Consider the following 25,438-nt stretch of genomic DNA (forward strand, 5'->3'; position numbering starts at 1 on the left):
GATTGCAGTAAGATACAAGGAGAAGGTTGCATGTATGACTAGGTATGGGTCATAGGAGTTCATGGTGATTTTGTTTGGGCTATGCAATGAAATAGCAACATTTTTACACTCATGAATGATGTGTTCTGACCTCTGTTGGATAAGTCTATGGTGGTGTATTTGGATGATATAATAGTTTACATCAAGAACACAGAGAAGCACAAGCAACACTTGGCAGAGGTATTTCAGTTTCTCTAGGAGCACAACATTTTGTCAAGAAGGAGAAATGCATGTTTACTCAGGAAGAGGTGCACTTCTTGGAGCATATCATTGGAATAGGTTTCATTCATCTAGACCTAGAGAAACTAAGAGAAATCTAGGATTGGGAACCCTTGCAGAATATACATGAATTAACCTTGTTTCTTGGTTTGGTGAATTATTACAGGAGGTTTGTTGAAGGGTTTTCTAGGTGTGTTTTGCCCTTAACAGAACTTCTAAAGAAGGACCAGAAGTGGAAGTGGTCAGACAAGTGTTAGACAACCTTTGAGACACTCAAGGGGAGACTCATGTCGGTGCTAGTGTTCAAGGTGATGCAAGATGTACATCCAGTGGCTTATGAGTCAAGAAAGTTTTAGGATAGGGAGAGGAATCGCCCTAGCCATGAGAAGGAAATGACTAAGATCATTCACTGTCTTCGAACTTGGAGGCACTATCTCTTGGGAATGCAGTTTGTGGTGAAGACAGACAATGTTTCCTCAACCTATTTCAAAACTCAAGCGAAGCTGGCTCCAAAGAAAGCCAAGTGGCAAGAGTTCTCAGTAAAATTTGATTAGGATATTCTCTACAACCCAGGAAAGATGAATGTTGTAGAAGATTATTTGAGCAAGAAGGGAAAGTTAGCTACAATTGAAGGGGTCTAGGAGGCATGACCTAGGGCTAGCCAAGTGGAACTTTCTAGCGAGGTATTGGAGTGTATCAAGGAGGGATATTTGATGGATCTTCAAGCAATGGAGTTGTACAAGTAGGCTAAGAAGGGTAGAACTTGGGAGTTCAATATCAAGGATGGATTGTTTCTGTTCACCCAGGATTGAGTTTACCTTCCAAAGTGGAAGAATGTGATTAGGGAATTTCTTAATGAATTTCATGATAGTCTGTGGGTAGGCCATCTGGGATAGAAGAGAACCCTTGTATTGGTTGAGAGAGGCTTCTACTAGCAGAACATGAGGAAATATGTGGAAGAATATGTCAAGATTTGTCTCATATGTCAGCAGGATAAGGTGGTAACAAAGCCTCTGGGAGGATTGTTGTAGCCCTTACCCGTACCAGTGAGACCATGGGAAAACTTGAGTATGGACTTCATCAGAGGGTTGTCGGAAGTGGATGGGTATAGTAGTATCATGGTCATGGTTGACAGGTTCTCAAAGTATGTTGTTTTTGTACCATGCAAGGCACCATGCAGAGCCGAGGACATTATCGACTACTTCTTCAGGAATGTTGTGAACTATTGGGGTGTTCCATTGAGTATCATTAGTGATAGGGATGATCGCTTTACTAGAAATTTCTAGAAGGAGATGTTAAAGCTAATTGGGACAAAACTTCTCATGTCGATGAGTCATCACCCAGAGACAGATGGTCAGACTAAGAGGATCAATGGGATTCTGGAGGACTATCTTAAGCACTTTGTATGGTTGGACCAATCCAACTGGCCGAAGTTATTGGACCTAGCGTAGTTTAGCTACAACATGAAAAAGAGTGCATCAGGTTAGTATTCACCTTTTGAATTGGCTATAGCACAACAACCACTGACTCCTCATATAGTTTTGAGTGGATATGTCAGGGCTATCCAGATGAAAAGGATAGGTTGAAGGAGTGGCAAGATCGAGTAGATCATGTGAGGCACAACATGGTCAAGGCTATAGAAAGAATGAAGCATTATGTAGGCTCAAGGAGGAGCAATGTGGAGTTCAAAGTTGGTGACAAGGTTTTCTCAGGATGGACCCAATTCAATTTAAAATAGCCAAGGGGTTGAGTACATCACTTGATCGTAGATTTGATGGACCATTCACAATCACAAGGCATATAAGTTGAAGTTGCCAGTGCATCTTAGAGTCCACAATGTTATCCATGTTAGCCAACTCCATCTGTGTCATTAGGATAAAGAAGACAACAAAAGGAACATACCAGCTCGATGACAAACATTTGTCAAGGACAGGATGAGACTAGATGTGGAGGAAATGATTGCTATAAAGGAGAGAGGATTTGGAAACCAGAAGTGGAGAGAGTTCTTAGTTAATTGGCAGGGCCAGTCTTGAGAAGAGGCGACTTTGGAGAAGGCTAAGAACCTCTAAAAATATGAAGCCAAGGTTTTTGAGTTCTTATATTGGAACTCCAACCTCCCCTTCTAAGTGTAAACAAAGTTTGGGGCCTTAGCAACATGAGTCTAGAATCAAGGACATCGCCTATTTTAGGTGGGAGAGGATGTAATGGCTTGTTGTCTTAGGGAGATCAATAGGCTTCAAGTGTTGTAACTCCCTTCTGATTCTCAGTAGGTGAAAGTTGTGGTGATTGACAATCAGTTAATGCCAACCTATAGTTCTGTGAGAACTAGACAAAAAACTTATATTGGGGGAAGCAGAGTACCCCGTTGTTTAGGAGAGAACATTTCTAAAGTGTTCTTTACTTTCCCAGGAGAAGGTTCATGGTGGAGAAATCCAAGGAGAACTAAAAGAGAATTCTAGTGAGAAAAGGTGTTCAAAGCGATTGCAAACCAGAGGTGATAAGTTGAAGCAACAATAGAGAAGTAGTGAGACATGGAATCCCCGTTCAGGGAAGGTGCCTTATGTAATGGGTAAGTCTTCACAGGCTCATGAGAGAGTCTGTGGTGCACTAGGTTGAGTTCCAAAGGAGACATGGTCTTTGTGGATTTGGAATCTATGTGAGAAGCTATAGCTAGGGGTGAAGTGTAGTGGGATCTATACTGATGTTTCAAGAGTAGGTGCAGATCCAGGAGCAGGAAATTCTAATTGGGTGCTTGGGAAGTACTTGGGGTAGTGACCAACAAAATTGTTGGAATTGTTTGTAGACCAGGCGAGGGGCTGTTTCTTCATATCAATAAAGCTATCTTATTGCCCCACTATTGTCTTCATTGTGTGAATATTTATGTTGTGCAAGTTTGTATGTGTTGTGCAAGTGTGTGTGCAGGTTCTAGAGCTTGGGAGTGCTTACAGGCATAATCCGAATTCTTAGAAGTGCTTGGATCTCATAGACAAGTACTTAAAAGGTCGTCAGTGCCCCATGGTTACATCTAGCCTCGTGACAATATACACATATGTGTATATATATATATGTATATATATACATATGTCTATATATACATATGTATACATATACAAATATGTGTATATATATACATATGTCTATATAAAATATGTGTATATATATGTATATATACACCTATACATACACACACACACATGGATATATATATATGTGTGTGTGTGTGCTTCTGGTATAGAGATTGCACTTGGGACCACGACAGAAGGTAACATTCTTCATCTAAATGCTAGTTAGAAAATTTGTTTGATTTCTTAGATAGATGGAATTTGGTAATGGCATAGGAGAATGTGTCATGTAAAGATTGATTCAATGATTAAGATATGTTCTACACATGTTGTTAGAGATCTACCTAAGATTGTTAAGCCTGCTAATATGGTATGTAAGGAATGTCATCTAGGTAGGCAAACAAAGATTTCTTTCAAGAGAAAATAGTATACATTTGATGGACTACTAGATCTTGTACATATTGACCTATGTGGACCTACAAATGTTAGAAGTGTGTAGGGTGATAGACATTTTATGCTACCAATTGATGATTATTCCAAAATGATGTGGATTGTCATTTTGAAGGAGAAATCAAAAGCATTGGATAAATTCAAGATATTCAAAGCTAAGGTTGAGACTAAGTCTAGGTTGAAGGTGAAATGTCTGAGATTTGATAGAGGTGGATAATTTTATTCTAGTGAGTTCAATTCATTCTATGAGATGCAAATAATTAGAGGACAAAATCTGCTCCTAGAACCCCTGAATAGAATGGAGTTGTTGAAAGGAAGAACAAAATTGTTTTGGATGCTAATTCAGAAACAAATTAAATGAAGCCACTGAAGTTGTTAGAAATAAAGAAAGACTAGTTTGCAAAGGATATTTACAACAAGAAGGAATTGATTATGAGGAGACTTTTTCTCTGGCTGCCAAACTTGAAGCTATTAGACTTTTGCTTGCATTTGTTGCTTATAAATATTTTAGGGTATATCAAATGGATGTCAAATCTACCTTTTTGAATGGTTATCTAAAGGAAGAAGCCTACATTGAACAACCTAATGGATTTTCATTATCAAATGATGGGGACATGGTATGTAAGTTAAAGAAATCTCTTTATGGATTGAGATTAGATAAATACTTGTTAAAATTGGGATTTACTAAAGGTGTTGTTGATAGTAATCTATACTTTAAGATTGAGAATGATAACATCCTAATTGTTGAAGTCTTTGTTGATGATATTATCTTTGGAGATGATGATGAATTGAGAAGGAAGTTTGTTGGTGATATGAAAAAATAATTTGAGATGTATATGATTGGTGAGATAAACTTTTTCTTAGGCTTGTAGATTGCAAAGATTAAAAAATGTATATTTATATCTCAAACTAAGTATATGAAACAAATGATGAATAAGTTTGGGTTAGATGACTCCAAACCAGTGGGAAATTCTATGGTGACTGGTTGTAAACTGTCTAAGAATAATTAATCTCCTAAAGCTAATCAAAGTTTATATAGATCTTTGGTTGGGGGATTGCTATATCTTACATAGACTAGGCCAAACATTATGCATGTTGTGTGTATGGTTGCTAGATATCAAGCTGATCCAAAAGTGAGTCATGTCACTACTGTTAAGAGGATATTTAGATACTTGAAGGGAAGTGTAGATTATGGATTGTGGTATCAAAGCTTGGTCACAAGTTCAAAACCCTCACTTGCACTAGCAGGGGGATTGTTGCAAGGTGTGCGCCCTTGGTCTCTTTGTGTTGTGTAGTGTGGCACTTTGGTTTGCGACATGGCTTAACTACCCCATGTGGATTATATAAGTCTAGTGGTTGTATCAGACATTAATAGGTTAATCTTTTGGTGCAACGAGAACTGCACTTGTAACATGCACAATTTAAGATCACTTCTTCAGGGAAAGATACTAAATATCTATTTATATATAATAAGAATAATAGATTGAACCACAAAAGAGAATATTATCTACTAATATGCGAATAATAGTTCATAACCTAATACTCATATGATAAAACTTTCACCTTGTCCTTGTAATTGTTATCACTAAATTTTGCACCCTAGCTAGTCCTATACTCAGCTAACTTGTGACACATGGGACTATTTTGCACCCTAGCTAGTCCTATACTCAGCTAACTTGTGACACATGGGACTATTTTTAGGTTGTGGGTTGTTGGCATGATGATGATTTTTGTATTTGAGGACTTCATGTGTTATCATTGATGGCACATCTGGTTTGATTGTCATAGTTAAGATAAACTAGTATACTATTGAGTCATTGTATTGACAATCGATATCATATGTATGAAGAAGTCTAACTAGTAAGAAATTGTCTAAACTAGTATATGTAGACAACCGGTATATGTAGTTAAGACAATCAGTTTTGATTAGTTTGAGAGTTTCCAATTTTGAGATGCATCAGATAAAGTCAATGAGGAGCATGAAAACAATTGTCTAGTATAAATTCAAGTTAATCAATATGTCAGTATTGAAGCAGTCAATACTGAACCGGTATTGATGTTCTAACCGATTTCTAGTTTGTGTGATGAGTTATCACTGATTGTAATGTGTTGCCATCGACTAACACTATATGGTGGTAGTTTGTGTCATGTTAATGAAGATTTAATAGATTCAATGAACCTAGGAAATTGTGTCAAGGTTCAAGGGTGGACATGAAATCTAATATCTATAAGAAGACATTGTGATGAGATATTTGATATAGAAGATACAAGTTGTGATATGAGTCAGAGTTGATGCAATTTATTGAAGGAGTTGCAGAGTATGTTGGTAATGTAGTAATGTGTTTGCAGAAAAAACGATCTAAACAACTATGGCAGTAAAATCACTTAACCAGGCAAGCTCTAACAAGCTTCATTGTATAAATCCTTTAACAAGGTGATTCATTAACTTGGATCTAAATCCTCCATTGAGGTTACCTTTAACCAAGTATAGCTCCTAATAGGGCTTGAGATCTCTAACAGGATTTGCTACTAATAGAGCATTTGTAGACCTTAACTGGTCAATTATCTATTCTTGCAAATAGTTAAATTGTGAGTTCCATATCACTGTGGTTTTACCTAATTAGGTTTTCCATGTCTAAATATTTGGGTTATGGTGAAAATTTTGATTGTGGTGAATGTTTTTATAACACTTTGGATTATATGCAAAGTTATTTCTAAACTGGTTAAATGTTTTTACTAGTCTACAATCACAGTGTTACTATTTTTTCTATCACTGATTCACCCCCCCTCTCACTGGTTTATAAGTTTATCAATTGGTATCAGAGCCTAACTACCTTAAGGCTTAACCGCTTGGAAGGGATCTCTAATCTGAAGACAAATATGAGTGAAGGAATGAGCTATAGAGAGATGGATAGAGAACTTACTGAAACTAGGGATGAGATAGAAACCCTAAGAGGCAAATTCAAGGCTTCACAAGAAAAAAGGAAAGAATTGACTAAGAAATTATTAGAGATATCTTACAATAGCTCTTTAGATCAGGCAAACATTGATGCAGGGGTTGAGGAAGTGGAGAAACTCAGTGGTGAAAAAATTAACCTAAGGAGAGAACTTGAAGCCCTTACAATTTGTATGAGCCAATAACTTGAAGCTAGGAGGGCAATTGAAGACTAGATCAAAGAGAAAGATCATGAGATCTCTAAGATCAAGCAGAATAATGCAACCCTGTATGAACACTGGCATGAGGAGATAGAAGAGAAAGAATAAATCAAAGAAGATCTTGAATTGGAAATGTCTCTCGGAGAGACCCTAGCGAAGAAAAATAATGATCTTACAAAGGAACTTGCTGAGGCCAATGAGAAGCATGAAAAATTCAACAAGAGTTCCTCTATGCTGGATGAACATATCCAATCTCAAAGGATGAAAGGTGATACATCTGGATTAGGATTCAATATATTTTGTGAGATTTTGCCAAGATCAAGAGCTCAATGAAAAGTACAATAGAGACAAAATATAGGATAAGAATAAACTATATTCTCATCAATAGATAAATGATCAATTGTTCCATTTACATACAATGTAGATGAGCTTGCTTATATAGGCAAGGCTTATGGATATGTGAGCACACAAACATGAGATGTGGCTCAATAAGAAACAGGGGTAGGTAGGAAATAGGTGTTGGTAGGTAGGAGAAATAATATAATAGTCGACATGAGGTGGATCACCCACTGAATGTGGAGTGTAACAACAAGATCAACACCATAAAAGGTGGAAATTCTCCTCTACACACTATCCCAATGTGGCACAAACACCCAAGTGTCTCATACCCAAACTACTATGAAATGCATTTCCTAAGTAAACTTAAGTAAGTGTAATAATATCCAAGATGAATAATTATTTACACCAAAACCCCCCCTTAAGTGCAACTTAGGGGAATGCACTTAAGTCTACAATGAAACTAAGCAATGGAAGATGGGTCCCAGCTACTAGGCCATGTTAGGTACCCATGTACAAATGTGAATGCATGAAAACCAATGCAATGAAATCTCATAGATACAAAGAACTCTCATAGAAGTATGTGAAGGACAAAATCCCATGTGAGGAAAAAGTCCCCCCCATATGAGAGAAGAAGAGAAGCTAGGAAGCCCCCCCTCAATGTGGAATTTGCACCAATGATAGAAGCTTGATGTATGAAGAAACTGCTCCATGAACGTTGAACAATATTCCTCCCCTTAGGAAGAAACAAAATTAAAGGTGTATCCATGAAGTCTCCCCAATCATGAAGGGAAGATGTATGAAGAAAACTCATGATGAAAGGAATCTCTGAAAAAATGCTCAAGTGTCCCCATGTTGATGCTGAAAGATACCCCCTCCAAAGGTGGTAAACTATGCCACATTGCTGAAAAAGGCACTCCAAGATCTAGTGGAGATGGATGTAGAACATGTCCCAAAGACTCACATGTCTCCTCAAAAAATAAAGAGACCTCCTCCAGCTGCTGTACATAAGTATCCACAATCATGTCAACCTCAAAAGAATGATCATGTAGAGAATGAACAAGAGGGTCAGAGTGTTCCTGTGCAATAATCGAAGAAGGATCACCTTCATCAAAGAGAAGATGAATGTCATCAATGATATCTCCCAAATCTGCAATGTAGGATTCCATAAATAAACCTGCAATGTCTGTCAAGTAATCATCCCATGAATCTGAAGCTAGAAGACAATGAATATCCTACTACACTGAATCAAATTTAGGCAAAACTATCGCACTATCTACATCATCAGGTGCAATAGGTGATGTGATATCAATATGAGGAGATGAAATATAAGACTCAAGAATGGGTTCACATGTAAGAATCCCCATGTTCAAGTGCCCAAAGTTCTCCTCAAAATATGAACCATAACAAGAAGTGTGATCAACATGTGTAGAATCATCAAATGTGAAATCATCATCATCAATAAAATCTAAAAAGGAGTATAACTGAGATGCATGATCAACCACCCCAGTAGCAATGATAGCTATAGTCTCCAAGTCTCTATTGAAAACCGACTCAAGTGTGAACTCCACAACTCTCTTAGTTGCACCATGTGTGATTTGATAGATAGAAAGGAGATTGTTTTTCAAGTGGGCTACACACAACACATTATTGAAGGAATTATCCCCAATGTCAATATATCCTTTCCCAATCACATCTATGTATGTATGATTGCCCATCAAAATCTGTGGCATGGTGCAAGGCTCAAATGTAGAGAACATAGACTACGATGATGCCATATGATGAGAAACCCCTGAATCTAGAAGCCATCTCTCTGAATCATGACTGATAGTAGCACATAGAGATTTTCCTTTTCTTGTTCCAAAAGAGTGAGTCTTCCCACTTGTAGAATCCATGAATGCTTTCTCTTTTCCTTTTGAATGTGAGGAAGTGGAAGTTGATGAATCATCCTTCTTGTAGACATTAGGCAAATCAATGTTATGTTTTTTGATGATATGTGTGAGCTCATCAATCTTCTTCGAATGGAAACGACGCTCCTCATGACCAAAATTTTTACAGTAGGCACAAGTAGGTTTATCCCTCTTTGGTGAACTATCCCTCTTGGAAGAGGATGAATCTCCTTGTTGTGGAGAAGATGGTGTTTTGTCCTTAGGCTTTGATTGCCATTTCTTCTTGTTTGAGTTGTCATTTCCTTGATTTCCTTTGTTCCCTTGATTTGCCACTAATGCTTGAGACTTAGAAGCCTTAAGAATGCCCATGCTTATCAACTTAGTTTGTTCCATCATCAACATTTCATTGAAAGCATCAAATGTAGGCATTGTGTAGCTTGAACCCATTGTCATCCTATAGGTTTGGAAACTAGAAACAAATGCTGCATATTCTTGTGGAAGCTTGCCTATCAAGTTGAAGATCAATTGAGTATCCTTCTTATCCATGCCACAATCTTTGACTTGTGCCCTTAACTCATTTTCCTTAGTGACATAATCCTATATAGTATCAAAGTTCTTGGGATCTAACATGGTGAGATCACTATCAATTTGATATCCCCTAATCTCATCAACTTGACCATACAAGTCTTGAAACTTTTGCCAAGCATCCTTGATTAGAGTACACTTCTCAATATGAAAAATGAGATCCTTTGATACATACTTTCTTAAGGTACCAATTGCCATGATATTTTTAGTGAGCCAATCCAAGTGACCAATTGAATCAACCTTAGAATCAGCGAGAGCAACAATAGTTCCATCAATGTAATGAGTTAGTCCTTTTTCCATAAGTTTACTCCATGCACAAATTTTCCAAGTAGCATAATTATGAGGAGTTAAGAGAGGAAACTTAGAAGAACCCATAGTAGCAGAAAGGAAGGAACACAAGAGCACAAAAGCACAAGATACACCCCCCCAAATTCACTCAATCAAGAAACCCCCCAAAATGGTGATTTTGGCACTTTATACTTAGTGCATATACAATGGGCCACTTGCAAAACAAGGCAAAGTGGACTTCTGATTTCAATTTACAACTTCTCAAAATGAGATCTAAGAGACTTCAACAAATACTGCTAGTGATCTAAACTGAGATCCAAGCAAAATGCAAGTATCAAATATGCCAAAAAAAGCCAAATATTGAAAGTACAATTTCTACTTAAAATCATTGCAAACAGATGGTAGATTATGAAAGTAGATGAAAAAATATGTACTTTAAAAAAAAACGGCACCTGAAAAAGAGTCCATATGAACCCAAACGAAGCCTCCAAAGTTGTAAAAATTAGGATTTTACAATTTCTGCAAAACCTGTATCCACAAATTAGAAAAATCCTACACCACTATACAGATCACAAAATTATACCCCAAAACAAAAAAAAATTCTCGAAAAATGAGTCTGAATGAGTGAGATATCGCTATTTGAAAAATGCCTGCAAAATTATAATTTCTAGACAATTTCTGTCCCAGCGTCAAACTTCAAATGCCTCTAGATTTGGCCTCCAAAGTCCGATTTGGATGAAACAAAAGGCAAAAATAACTTTCTTGGACCTCCTCAATTCAATTTTGACCTCAGATTTGACCCATCAAGCTTCAATAAAAACCTTCAATAGAAAGATCCAAAATGTAAACCCCAAATAGCATCAAATTTACCTCAATTAGCAAACTAGTGACACTCTAATGGCTCTGATACCATGTGAGATTTTGCCAAGATCAAGAGCTCAATGAAAAGTAAAATAGAGACAAAATATAGGATAAGAATAAACTGTATTCTCATCAATAGATAAATGATCAATTGTTCCATTTACATACAATGTAGATGAGCCTGCTTATATAGGCAAGACTTATGGATATGTGATCACACAAACATGACACGTGTCTCAATAAGAAACAAGGGTAGGTAGGAAATAGGTGTGGGTAGGTAGGATAAATAATATAATAGTCCACATGAGGTGGATCACCCACTGAATGTGGAGTGTAACAACAAGATCAACACCATAAAAGGTGGAAATTCTCCTACACACACTATCCCAATGTGGCACAAACACCCAAGTGTCTCATACCCAAACTACTATGAAATGCATTTCCTAAGTAAACTTAAGTAAGTGTAATAATATCCAAGATGAATATTTATTTACACCAACATATTTGAAAAAGGTGAACCTTTCGGTACCAAGAGCGACATGCATGAAGGTAAAATTTCTCCTAAGGCACAGAAGCCTACTGGTAACAAAGCTTACAAACCTGTTTGCTTTAACTGTCATAAATGAGGACATAATGCTAATATTTGTAGAAGTAGATCTAATGGTCATATTGGTTATAGACATAATGATAGGTATGTTCCTAGAAGATCTAAAGGTTATTGTTATACATGCAACATGTATGAGCATAAATCCATTGAATGCAGATATGGAGCAAACAACCCAAAACCGCACATGAATCCAAGACCTATTGGTGATTGGAGAAGGAATATCACTGACCAGAGGAACACAACTCGGCAAAGACCTTATGTTAACCGGTCTAGGCCTTATGAGATGGAAAAGAGAGTCAATATGACTTGCACAATTTATAACTTTGGACATGTGGCTATGAATTGCAAAGGAAGAATAGGAATGGGCAATGTAGGACCTTGAAGAGAATCTAGAATGGCCTACTATCATTGTCACAAACCGGAAAACATTGCCAAGTTTTGCAAAACAAAGAAGAACCAACTAGTGAATCATCCTATAGATCAGAATGGAATGTAGAAGGTTGATATCAAAGAAACCAGAGCTGAAATGAATAGGATCTAGAAAAAGAAAAGTGAAGACAAGCCATCGGAAGAACCAAATACTTCACCTAGTGTGGAAAATCCTACACCAACAAACTTAGATTCTTAACAAGCTTAAGGGGAGCATATCGGTAAATCCATTTTTGCACCCCTTGAAGAATGTATTATAAGTAGATTTTGAATTTTGAGTCGGAATATGAAAATTTTGATATTGCTATCAATCGATCCATCGATTGATATACCTACCGGTAAAGGCATATATGTTAAGTGGTAATTAGGATTTTTCAAGCTATCAGTAGTTCAATAAATGTAGTGGGTAAATTTTATAAAAAGAAGTTTCGCTAAGTTAGTTTTACCCTATTGCAATCAAAGAGAATTTAGTGAGCATTTGTAGAGCAAAACAAAGCATTCCCAACATATTGTCACTGTATTTGAACAATGGCATGAGAAGTTGGATTCAATTTGAAGAAAAGCAAAGCAAATCTAGTGTGCAAGCGTGAGAGAAACTGGAAAGCCTAGTAGTGCGAAGGGAACAAGGTATTTGATCAATTTCCTCTCTTGAATAAAATTTATTAAGAATGGCATCATCATCTACACTAGAAAAGAGTATTTTTATCACTGATGAAGCCATTGAGTCAATGGGGTTGAACAAAATAGAATCATACAATGCATTATCACAGGTACCCCAAGGAGTTTTGATTAAAGGTGATTTGTCCAATTACATAGATTGCAAAATTGAAGAGTTAGGTGCATTAGCAATCTATTCCTAGTTGAAATGTTTGTGTGAAAAGAACGAGAAGATTAAACATGAGTTCATTAGGGTTTATGAGAAAGGTTTTCACAACGTAGTTTATTTTCTTGAGGATTTTCAGGAAGAACATGTCAATATTATGCTAAGCTGTGTTCATGGAGGAAACATGTATTTAGATAGGTCACATGCTATCACAAAGGAGGCTATTAATGTTGTGACTGGATTCTGTCAAATCGGTGAAGTCTCTAAGTTGACAAAAAATTTGCTAAATACTGTCATTGAACTAACAAAGACCACTTGTGATAGGTGTGCTATGTCTATCAGTAACATTAAAGATGAAGCAGTCAAATATGCTACAATGGTTATTGGTTATAGAATATTCCATTCTAGCTAGATGAATAGTGTGCCATTGGCTACAATACATTTTGCCTACTAGATGATATAATTTGTGTGAGGCAATGTGGAGTCAACTAATATTGAATTTGAAATCAATCAAGAAGGACAACAATTTGAAGTTTAAATTTAGACAACTTTTGATTGGTTTATTTTTCTATTTTCATAATTTTATTCTAGGTAGTGGTGATATACAATGGTCAAATGATACACCTATTTCACCTTAGATTAAGAATAGTATAAAGGTTGTAAAGAACACATTTCTAGTGGCTATGAATAGGTATTTCAATGAATTCCAGAAGAAGATCAGCATGAGACTAAGATTATTAGATGAAGTGGTGAAACACTTTGAAAATGATATCTGTTTCATAGTGACCACCGATTTCTACCTTATGGAGGCTGTTGAACAGAGAGAAGAAGAAATGGAGCAAATGGGCTATGAACTCAATTATGACTTGTTGATCAGTTATGCCAACTCTAGATGTATAAAAATGACCACTTTCCTAAGTGAATATTTAATATTAATTTTATTCCCATTCCTCTATTTAATTAAATTAAATTTATTTAAATCATTCACATTAATCTATTTGATTAAATAAATTATTTAAATTATTTAATTAACTTTACCTAGGCCTTTCATATCCTTTCAATTAAATAAATCACTTTATTTAATTAAATCCCCTTTCTACCCCTTTTAATTAAATGTACATTTAATTAAATTGTTCACTTCAAATAAATAAATCTAATTTATATATTTAAATCCCCAACTTGCATTCTCCTACATCTCCCACCTACCTTTCTAAACCCCCCTTCTAGATTCTTATAATCACATCTAAATTAGCCTAACCCATCTACTAAATATTGTCACATCCCTAAACAAAGGTAAGTCACTTCTCAAACCCTCAAAGTCTTTGAAAACCATTAAAGGCTTTGTGTCATCAACAGGTTAACCTTGAAAATCTTCCAAACCATTAATGGTTAACTTAGCCCTCTTGCATGATTCGAGACTTTCTCCCTAACTCAACCCACATCTAACCCAAGGGTCTCATCAAGCATTCATTGCTTTGACCATCGTTATCCCTTTAACCCTTGCACAAGAGTTTACCCCTTGGGTAAAAGCTTTGTCCAAAGGATAACCTTAACCTAACCTTAATCCTTACCTCTTAAGGTAACCATGAGGTCTTCTCAAGCATTTAATGCTTCTTACATCTCCGCTCAAGCAATATCTTGTTGACAGTTGTCACCATTTCATTGGTGAGAATTGTAAACATGGATTGATAGATTTCAGTCCTGGTCCTTGTTAAGATTATCCAATCTTGACCCTTCATTGCCCTACCCTATTTTTCCCATAAATAGAGCCCTCATTCATCCATTTTCAAATCTAAGTCTTTAGCATCACACTTATAGGCATTTTACTAAGCATATCTAGTCATTTTATCAAACATTTAGTCTCTCTTTGAATAGAAATAATATAATAAACATTTTAGAAGCATTTCTATTATCATAAATAATCATATTAAGATAGTGTATCATGTTAGGATAGTTCTTTTACTATTCCTTTCATCTTATCATCATATATATGCTAGTTTAATTCATGTCTATTAATATCACGCACATTTAGGATTGCATTCATGTTAGATTGATCAAACATCCCTCATTCTCATGATTGTCATCCCTAAGTCACTTTGCTCAGTGATCTGAGAGCAAAGGCATTGGCTTGAGGGGTCTTGTGAGATAGAGAACAATGGAACATCCCTTAGGAAGTTAAGTTATTCCATATAACTCCATAACTTACACCAAGAGTTCCATTGGTGTGTGGACTAGTCCTAGATTCATATTTTCCGTTTCATCGCACCACTTTTCCCACACACATTTCTGGACTAACTTTGTAGGTACGCAGAAAAAATGAATTAGCACATTGGTACCATCCTTTAGCGCATCTAGTCTATCTTCCAATGCATACCATTCATTGTTTAGTTCGTTGGACCCAAAAATTAGTGCGTTCCACAGTAACCTTAGTGCATAACCTTTATGTTGATTCATGTTAAGCCTCAACACTTTAACACATCAGTTCAGCGCATCCATACAACAACGTAGCGCATCTAGGTCTTCTGTTAGCACATTGGTGCAATTCTGTAGCACATCGGGTCTCTAGATTAGCCTATAATAGACACAGAGGGAAAAACACAGTTGTAACTGACACCAAAAATTAGACTTGTAGAAGGCCACATTGAAAAACGTTTTGATAACTGGGGTTTTATTGTAGGTCACTAACATCTATTTTGCAGGGTTGGAAAATTTTACTTTACTATTCTAGGCATTTGATTAAATTTTTCTTGTTTCTAACTTTGTTAAGTTAGTTATTTGAATTAATTTTCATTTCCTTATTGGTAAAAATGAACTCATTTTCCTTTTGGGTTACTTAAAAAGAACAACAAAAATATCTTCAATCTTGCTTTCATAGGGAGAAAAATGATTTATTTTGGGATTTAAAAAGAACAAGAGAAACTTTATTTGTTGAAACTATATAACAAACCTCGCCATCCTTTGGTGTTTAAAAGGATCCACTTCACTTTTTGACCAGGATTTCTTTACTTTATTTTTGTTGACCATATCAAAGAATTTGCTTTGTTGACCAGGATTTCCTTACTTAGATTAAAAAAATCACTGATTTGAGAGTTAAAAATAACACCATGACTTTTCGGAGCAAGATCTCCCAATAGAAGTTAGAAAATCATTGAAGTGAAAGGTTAAAAAGAACCATTTTGTGCCTTGTCTTGAAAGTGGAAGGTATATGCTCTCCCCTTAGCTGGGTGACCAAAAAGCCAAACCACTCTTAAGCTTTTTGTAATTCAAGCATTAAATCTTTTAGTAGGCCTGCCCTCCCGAGTTGCTCTTAGAGCACCATTTAAATGGTCGGTGAAAGGGGAAGGACCTAAGTGGGAAATGACTTTATCACCAGGTGTTCCAACCCACTATAATTAAAAGTGGAGGATGACGAAAGTCCCTTCAACAGTTTTCCTCAGCAATTATCCTTCCCCCAGTATCTTTACGATACATAAAGTCTTTGTTCTAAAGGTTGGGAAGCCTCCTGAGGGAGTTTATCACTGAAGACCAAACATGAAGCTTGATTACAAACTTTATCAATAGAAACCTTGAGCCGAATCAGTATCCAAACATCTTCAATATCATAGTGCAAGGGTGGGGAAGAATCCACCCCCAATATTACTCACCATATATCTCCCAAGATAGCTACTCAATTGTGAAGAAATTCACTTTCGATTAATTTCTAGCAAAAGGCAAAAAAATGGGCGCCCCCTAGTGGGTGGTATGCCTGTTTAAGCTGATGAAGTATTGAGACTAGTGGGCTATGGTATTGTTGATGACCTCTGAATAAAGAGTCTGTCTAAATTGCCTTATTTATATCCAAACCTATGAAAACATTGGGGATTTGAAAACATCCTCGCAGAACGTAAACTCTTTGTTTAGAATAGGCAAAAATGGTTGTCTTTTTCTTGCTGTGTTTGAAATTTATACTTTAGAAAATCATCCATCATAATTAAAATAAGTGTTGAAAATTTTCAAGAAAACCCAACAACAGAGCAAAGAAAATAGTTTAGTTCATATAGACCACACTTTAGCACATCCAAGCTTAAAATTAGTGCACTTATTCTCAAAAATAGTGCATAATAGTCTGAACATTTCTCAAACCTTTCATTAGCACTCTTAGGCACCATATTGGCGCTTTGAAGCATTAGTCTAGCGTATTGGGAGAAAATTGTAGTGCTTTGAGTCTAAACATTAGTGTTTATCGAGAAGATATCAATGCATAACCATCCCTGTCAAATCAAAATTCAAAACTATGGTTTAGCGCATAGCATGGGAAGCTTAGCGCATTGGTGGCTTTTAATAGTGCATGTAGATAACACTTTAGCACATCCAATCTCTATCTTAGCGGATAGGTAAAAATTAGAAAAATAGAGAGCAAAACTGAGCATTTTTTAATAATATTATCATCCCTCTCAGATACCCTTTTGGATCCTCAGTTGACCTTACTAAGAAAAATTGAACCAAAACATCAGAAAAATATTCCAAACAATCAAGCAAGTCACTCTTAGAACAACAGTTGTCAAAATCAGAAACTAGCTAGAGATAAAACTTTCTCCTATCAAAATTAGGTAACATCATCACATTGATCAAAAGGTCCACCAATTAGATTGATTCTATCAACAAAACATACCTAGTTTAAACTTAAGTTGTCAAATCAAGTCTCCATATCAAGAAACTCTTATTCCATTTTGTTTAACGCACTTTGTCATGGGGGGCATCTAAACCTCCACTTGATAAAGTAGGCTTAAATTTTCAAACATAGTATCTCAAATCTAAACAAATCAAAGAAAACCATTGATCACTCACGTATGACCACTCCTCATATTTTGAGAAGAAAAAGTCTTCATCACAACACTAAGTTGAAGAAATGACAACCTAGTTCCCAGAAATTTGCCAAATGGAATAGATTTCTCTATATCAATTGCCAATGCTTCAAATTACATCGCACCTTTCTCCGTCATATGCACTTGTATTTTCAAGACAAGTCAAATGAATTTGATGAAGAACCATTAAGAAGTAGAGCCTTTTGCCAAAAATCAGCATTCAGTCAACGCTTAAATCATGGAGGAACGATCAACCCAACTCTCTTCCCAGAAGTTTGTATCACTTATAACATAGCTCGAATTGAACCACCAACCCCTAAACAATAGGAAGAAGTGGATTTTGTCCCCTTTATCATGGAAATTTTCTACTAGATGCCTATTGTCACTCACTCTCAATGAAACAAGCAAAGCGAACCACAACCAGAATCGAGTATGGGTCGAAGATTATCAAACGTGTTCCATTATACTGATCTAGGAGAAATAGAAATCACAAAGAACTCCTTCAAGAATGTCAGGAAAACCCCTCATTTCAAAAAATTATGGAAAGACTCATAGGGGCTGACAAAGAAAAATACATGTTCATGCTCACAAGACAAGGAGTTATAATTCCTAAAGACTTCGATACTAAAATCTTTAGGACAAGGTCTCGAAATTACACTTATCAAGAACAACATAGAGAAGAGGCAACACATGACCCTAAACAAAACATACCTGAACAACATAACATACCAGAACACACACATACCTGGACTAGGGATAATGAAAGGGAAGAACCCTTCCCTCGGCAAACAAATGCACCCCTGGTTGCTCTTACACAACAAATGCATATGCTGCAAAGACAAATGCAAGACATGCAAAAAGGGACCACAATACGATATTCCTTAAATGAAATTTGTCCTTACCCTTTTGATAAATATGATGGTAAGAGTGATCCCTGTGATCATGTTCAGGAGTTTTGTACCATGAGCCTTGAATTTACCCATGATGACACTTATTTGATGAGCCTATTCCAAATAAGTTGGCGAGGACAAAAAATGGAGTGGTTGTCTAAACTTACACCCCCCGTTAGATCCTTTGATGAGTTGGTCAATAAATTTATCACTCAATACTCCTACAATATTCAACACACAATCACCATGCTGGATGTATGTAATACAAAATAGAAAAATAATGAAACATTCATGGTGTTTCTTCAACGTTGGAGATAGATGGTTTGAAGATATCCTCGAGATATTTAGCATAGTCACTATCCTTGCTTATCTAAAGATCAGTTCATTATATCCCACCATGGCTTGGTAATCACTGTGCATATACACATCAATCGACATCTATAACTAGAGGAAACATTCATATGACTTCAAGAAAACATGAATCGCAACATGCCAAACAAATTCTATCAAGCCAAAACTCCAACAGCCAAGAAAACAAATCACTGATCCAATTAACAACTTCAACACACATGACGGATGATTTTCTAAAATATAAATTTTTTACATCTTGCATGAAGTTTTGACTATTTTGCACTTGAAATTTTTGAATTATTGGATCTCCTAAATTTTCTCAATGATGCATCGAGCTAGAGAAAGTAGTCGGAGAGTCTGATATTTTTTTGGTTTTCTATCTATGAGGCGATCACTTGTACTATGCAAATCTTGTCTTGAGACGTGATTCAAAATATATCACTGAAGAAATTGTTCCACTTTGCGCATACAAATGGTTCAATATTGTCTGTTTATATGCAAGCACCACTCAAGTCATCTTGGTTCAATTATACCTCGACTCTTGTAACATCTTGAAATATCAAATTCCATGTAAGTTTTTCTCAAGTCATTATGGTTCAATTATACCATTATGCTTGTATAAACTTTCAACATATCAAAAGCTCAATGATGATAAACAAAAACAAAGCAAAAACATGTGACTATACAAGAATGACAAACAATAGAATGGGGATGATCAATTAGTTGCATATCATGTAAATTTGCATCAGTTGCACATCATTTTTAATCTTGCATTTAGTTGCACATCATTATCATTATCATACATCTCATTTTCAAGATACATCTCACATCTCATAAATCATAGCAATGCATCATCACATTTTCGTTCATCTCATCATGAATCATACATTCACGTCATAATCGAAATCAAATGCATTTTTCTAAGCATCACATAATCCTCATAGAATCTCATATCAAAACATAATGCATATCATTCATCATTGCATCCCTCACATGCATATCTATCGCATGATCATGGAATCTTTCTTCACTTTCATATCTTCATCATTCTTTCAAACTATCTATCAAGTCTTATACAAGCTATCTCTTTCTTGAAATCAGATGTTTTGATCAGCTCTTATACAAGATATATCATTCCTGAAACCAGATATTTTGATCAGCTCTTATATAGGATGTTTTGATTAGCTCTTATACAGGACATATCATTCCTGAAACCAGATGCTCGATCATCCATATCTTATACAGGCGGTATCATTCCTAAAACCAGACACTTTGATCATCTTTGTCTTATATAGGCAGTATCATTACTGAAACCAGATGCTTGATCATCCATGTATTATACAGGAGGTGTCATACCTCAAACTAGACTTAATCTCAATCTTATCAATTACAATCAATCTTACCAATCTAATCCATATGATCGATCATATGATTATCCCCATACATGAGCATATTGTTGGCATATGATGAAGTAGTGATAATGTATGTTGTCATTAATTTCAATAAGTGAATTGGTAAATGATGCTCAAGCAGGTGAACTGGTATGAACTGGTGTGAAGACTGTAAGCGGCTATAGTCAACTGGGATGGAGTGAACCGATGTCAGGGTTCACAGTTTGACTATCGGTTTGTAGTCTCTATTCAGCTTGAGGGTATTTGGTTTGGTAATCTGACTTGTGTAGTGCAACCAATGACATTGTGTGATGAGTTAGTTAAGAGATAAGGATGAGATCAAGATGTCATGTTAGCGATGTGCATGTGAAGAATCTCTTTGAGGATCTTGCAAGTGAAGAGAGAATGCATTAAATGTCTACCTTAGGAATGTGTGTTTCTCTTAGCAGTGTGTGAAGAACGCATGATGGGTTACTGATTTCTAGGTGCAGTGAGGATTGGACGATGCAAAATGACTTGAGATCTTTCTCAGATTGTTTTATTCTATGCAATGCATTTAACGATGAGGATCAGACCGCTTGTAACTAAAAACCTAAATGTGTAGGGTTTAGGGTTTATGCTACCGACCTAATTGTTGTCTATAAGGTCGATGATGTTTTTTATTGTTTGTGTTGGAAAAAGTTATGTTTATGTCTATGTGTTGAAGACTTGATACTTGCCAAACCAGAGTAAGTAGTCTGCAAAGTGTGATTGCAGAAGAGAGGAACTAAAAAGGATCTGCCTTAGAAAAGTAGTGTTCTTATCAGATCGGAGTTTTATCTATTGTCTTCTAACCATTTCAACAAAAAGAAAATCCCTTGACTGGGTGGCTTTAATAGGCTTGTTGCAAATCCTCTAACCAGGTGACTCAAGCTCATTGAGTTCTTTAAACCCTCTAGCGAGGTAACCTTTAACAAGGTTTTAACCGTTAACTAGGTTTATAGCCATCCCTTAACCAGGTGATCCCTAATAGGATCGATTCCTAATAGAACCTTATTGTAATGTCTTTAACCGGACTAGGCTCCTAACAATGCAGACTTCAAAAGAGTTCAAAAAATGCTTGTCGGTATTCATCCCCACCGTGGTTTTTTCCATTTGGGTTTCCATGTGAAAACTGTGTGTGTCATGGGCTATGTATTTTTCATGTGATGATTGAGTGGTTTTTGTTCAGTTGTATGTAGATGCAAAGCTAATGGTTGTGATATTACTAATGCAACTCATGCATGATAAAACTGGTAAATTAGCTATCTAGACTTAAGAATTATTGGATGCTATTTGAAGTACTTTTGTTTTATTGGTTTAGCTATCTGAAGTATTTCTATTAACCGGTATTGCTATGGTTAAGTACAGTGGAATAGACAACTGGTTATCTGTGTTCAGAGAGTGTCAAAATATTGAAGCAAGTTTTTGTGTTTACTGATTCACCCCCCACCCCTCTCAGTACTGGTTAGGGTATTAGTTGTTCATCATTATTTATCAGTTGGTATTAGAGCACCTCCAAGTCCTCGGTGATATAAGCTTAACCTCTTGAGGCAAAAGATCTTGCTTTAATGATGAAGAGGGAATGCCCTAAGTTTAATAGGGACAACTTCATATATGGAAGGAAATAATGAAGATTTATATCAAGAGTTTCGGTGCTCAACACTAGAGCTATGTTGAGAATGCCTATGTAATCCCTACTGGAACTCTAACCGATGATCAGAAAAGAGAGATTCAAGAAAATGGGCAAGTCATGGAAGTCCTTATTAACAGCTTGTCCGATATTGTGTTCATTGATGTACAAGATAAGGATAGTCCTAAGGACATTTGGGACACACTAGAAACCATTTATGGTGGTGATGAACATTTCAAGCAGGCTAAGGAAGAAAGCCTTAGAGGAAAATTTGAAGACATGAGAATGGTTGAAGGTGAGACCATTCAGCAATATGGCATAAGGATCAAAACTATGGTTGGAGATATCAAGAGCAATGGTGGAATAATTGACAATGCCACAATTGTTAGTAAATTTATGAGATCATTGTTACCGGTCTATGCAATCAGGGTTGCTGCTATCCAAGAGATAAAGTCTATCAACAAAACACAGGTATCCTTAGACTCTATTATTACTAAATTGACTGCATATGAATTGAATAGCTATGATGGTAGCATTCAAAAGATTGATTCAGCCTTCAGAGCATTTTCTTACTTCGCACCTACTAGAAGAGGAAAAGAGGTTAGCACTAGTTATGAATCTAGGCCAAGAAGAGATATGGATGATGAGGAGATTCTGATGGAGTTTGAAGGTCTTCTTGCCAAGAGACTTCCAAAAGGCATAGAAAAATACAGAGGTAAGATTCCTTTGAAGTGTTTTTCTTGCAATAAGATAGGACATATAGTTGTTAACTGTCCTAACAATGACAATAAGGATAAACCAAAAAAGTTTAGAAAGTATAAGGGAGGAGGTAGGAGAAATTGTCTTGTTGCAGTGGATGAAGGTGTTACCAATCAAGAATTTGAGGATGAAGAGAGTGAGGACATAGTGTTTGTAGGTATCAAGGAAGAGGTGTCTGATCAGAAAGCCCTTGTCTCTTGCATTGACAACTCTAATGAATGGATAATTGATAGCGGATGTTCTTACCATATGACTAGTGACTGAAGAAAGTTTCTGCCTCTGGAAGAATATGATGGAGGTGTTGTCCGGTTTGGAAATGATGCACCCTGCATAGTAAAAGGAAAATGATCCATCTCATTGAATGGAAAAAGAAGTGCAGATGATGTCTACTGGGTGGAAGGCCTTAAGAACAACCTTTTGAGTGTTGCTTAGCTGAATGAAAAAGTATTTATTTTGGATTTCAAAGGTGGAGTCTGCAAAATAATTGGAAAGAGTGGTGAACTTATTGCCATCGGGAAATAGACCAAAGGAAACCTATTTTAGCTGAATGCCCGAATCAGTCAATGTCTGATGGAGAAGTTTGATGACAGTTGGATATGGCATAAGAGACTCTCTCATATAAACTTTGATAATATAGTAAAGGCCAGTAAGAGGGTTGCCTTTTCTGAACAAACCGAAGAATGTCAACTTGGGAAGATGTCTTCCTCAAAATTCAAAGGTAAGTCTTTTTTAGCAAAGAACTTACTTGATCTAGTGCACATCGATCTGTGTGGTCCAATGAAAACAAGAAGTATTCAGAGAGATTAGTATTTCATGATTCTTATCGATGACTGCTCAAGAATAATGTGGGTCACATTCTTGAAAGACAAGTCTGAAGTATTTGGAAAGTTCAAAGCCTTTAGAGCATTGGTTGAGAAGGAGAGAAGAAGAAGAATAAAATGCTTTAGAACTGATCAGGGAGGTGAATTCACTTATGATGAATTCAATAAATATCTTGAAGAGAGCGACATCAAGAGGAAGTTGTCTACCCCAAGGACACCACAATAGAACAACATAACAGAGTGGAATAACACGACTGTAGTGGAAGTGGCCAGCACTATGCTTATCCAAGGAAAGGTAGCTCACACATTTTGGAGAGAAGCGGTAAGTGTTGTAGTCTATACTATGTGTAGACGTATAAAAATGGCCATATTCCTAAATGAATATTTTATGTTCATTTCTCTATTTGATTAAATCCAATTAATTAAATTATCCACATTCTTCTATTTAATTAAGTAAATTACTCAATTTATTTAAATTAAATTCACTATACCATTTAATGAATAAATCATTTTATTCAATTAAATCCCCCTATCCACTTTTAATTAAATTCAAATTTAATTAAATAGTTATCCTAAATTGAATAAATCTAATTTATTTAATTTCTCCAAATTGCAACAAAATTGAATTAAATTATTTTATTTCAATTAAATCCTATTATCCCTCCATCCACTTGCAAAATCCCAAACCCCTTCCTAATCCCTTCTAGAATCTTCTAATCACTTCTAATTAACCTAACCCCTCCTCTAAATTTTGTCACATCCCTAAGTAAAGGGAAGTCACTTCTCAAATGGCTCAAAGTCTTTGATAACCATTGAAGGCTTTCAACCTTCAACCACTTAATCCCCAAAGTCTCCAATAACCATTAATGGTTAACTCAAACCCTCCTACATGGTTAAAACATTTGTTTTGAATCAACCTTCATCCAACCCAAGGGTCTCATCGGGCCATTAATGCTTTGACCATGATTATCTCTTAATCATTTGCACAAAGGTTTATCCTTGGATTAACTCTTAATTCAGTGGGTAAGCCTAACTTAGACTTGACCCTTAGCCTCTAGATAACCATGAGGTCTTCTCAGGCCTTTAATTCCTCCAACCCCTTCTCTCAACCCAATCCTATGTTGACACTTGTCACCATTTCAATGGTGTCAATTGTGCACATGGATCCCCAACTTTCAAACTCAACCCTTGATTAAACCATTCAATCTTGACCATCCATTGCCCTGTTTGTGCTATAAATAGAGCTCTCATTCCTCCATTTTAAACAATCATATTTCAAATTTGAAGCATTACACTTATGCTCAAATTCTTTCAAGCTTTCTCATTTCATATATGCTCATCATTTAGCCTCTTTTAGATCAAGAATTAGACTAAATATAGTATGCTAGGATAGTATTTATACTAACCCTGTCATCTTATCATTTAATTTATTGCATTTTTAGAATCATACATAGCTTAACATCCATTTCATACTAAAATCTATCAGAGCATCCCTCGTTCTTACATTTGCCATCCCTGAACCATTTTGCTCAGTAATCTGAGAGCAAAACATTGGTTTGAGGGACATTGTGAGATAGAGAACCATGGGACCCTCCTTGGGAAGCTGAGTAATACGTTATTACTCCATAGCTTGCACCAAGAAGTCCTCTGTGTGTGTGTGGACTAGTCATTTTACAATATTTTCACATATTAAGTTTTATCAGCCCACTTTTCCCACATACATTTCTGGCGCCCACCGTGGGGCCCGACCCCAAATAAAAAATCGGTTTTTCAAATTAATGACTTTTACAGGTCCGCGGGAAACAGGAATCGGCCCATCGAAAACATTCCATAGCGCATCTGGTTAATAGTCTAGCACATCCCGCTTACTGTTTAGCGCGTGGGATCCATACTCTAGAGCGTGAAGACCTTTCTTTAGCGCATGACTTCCTCTAAAATTTTCTTGTAGGTCTTGACGCGGGTGAAACATAGAGTAGCGCATTGAGTT

At 36.2% G+C, this 25,438-nt stretch overlaps 1 protein-coding gene across 1 annotated transcript in view; it reads left to right on the forward strand.

Moving 5' to 3' along the window:
• Positions 1-25,438, forward strand: part of LOC131876221 (probable LRR receptor-like serine/threonine-protein kinase At3g47570) — a 73,207-nt gene that overhangs the window by 260 nt on the left and 47,509 nt on the right. Inside the window, exon 1 of the mRNA XM_059221092.1 lies at positions 1-32. This exon is cut by the window's left edge and continues 260 nt beyond it. Within this exon, the coding sequence (XP_059077075.1) occupies positions 1-32 (32 nt within the window). The remainder of the gene's footprint in view (positions 33-25,438) is intronic.

This window comes from Cryptomeria japonica, chromosome 5 (assembly GCF_030272615.1).
Source record: "Cryptomeria japonica chromosome 5, Sugi_1.0, whole genome shotgun sequence".
In the NCBI taxonomy this organism is placed as follows: Eukaryota; Viridiplantae; Streptophyta; class Pinopsida; order Cupressales; family Cupressaceae; genus Cryptomeria; species Cryptomeria japonica.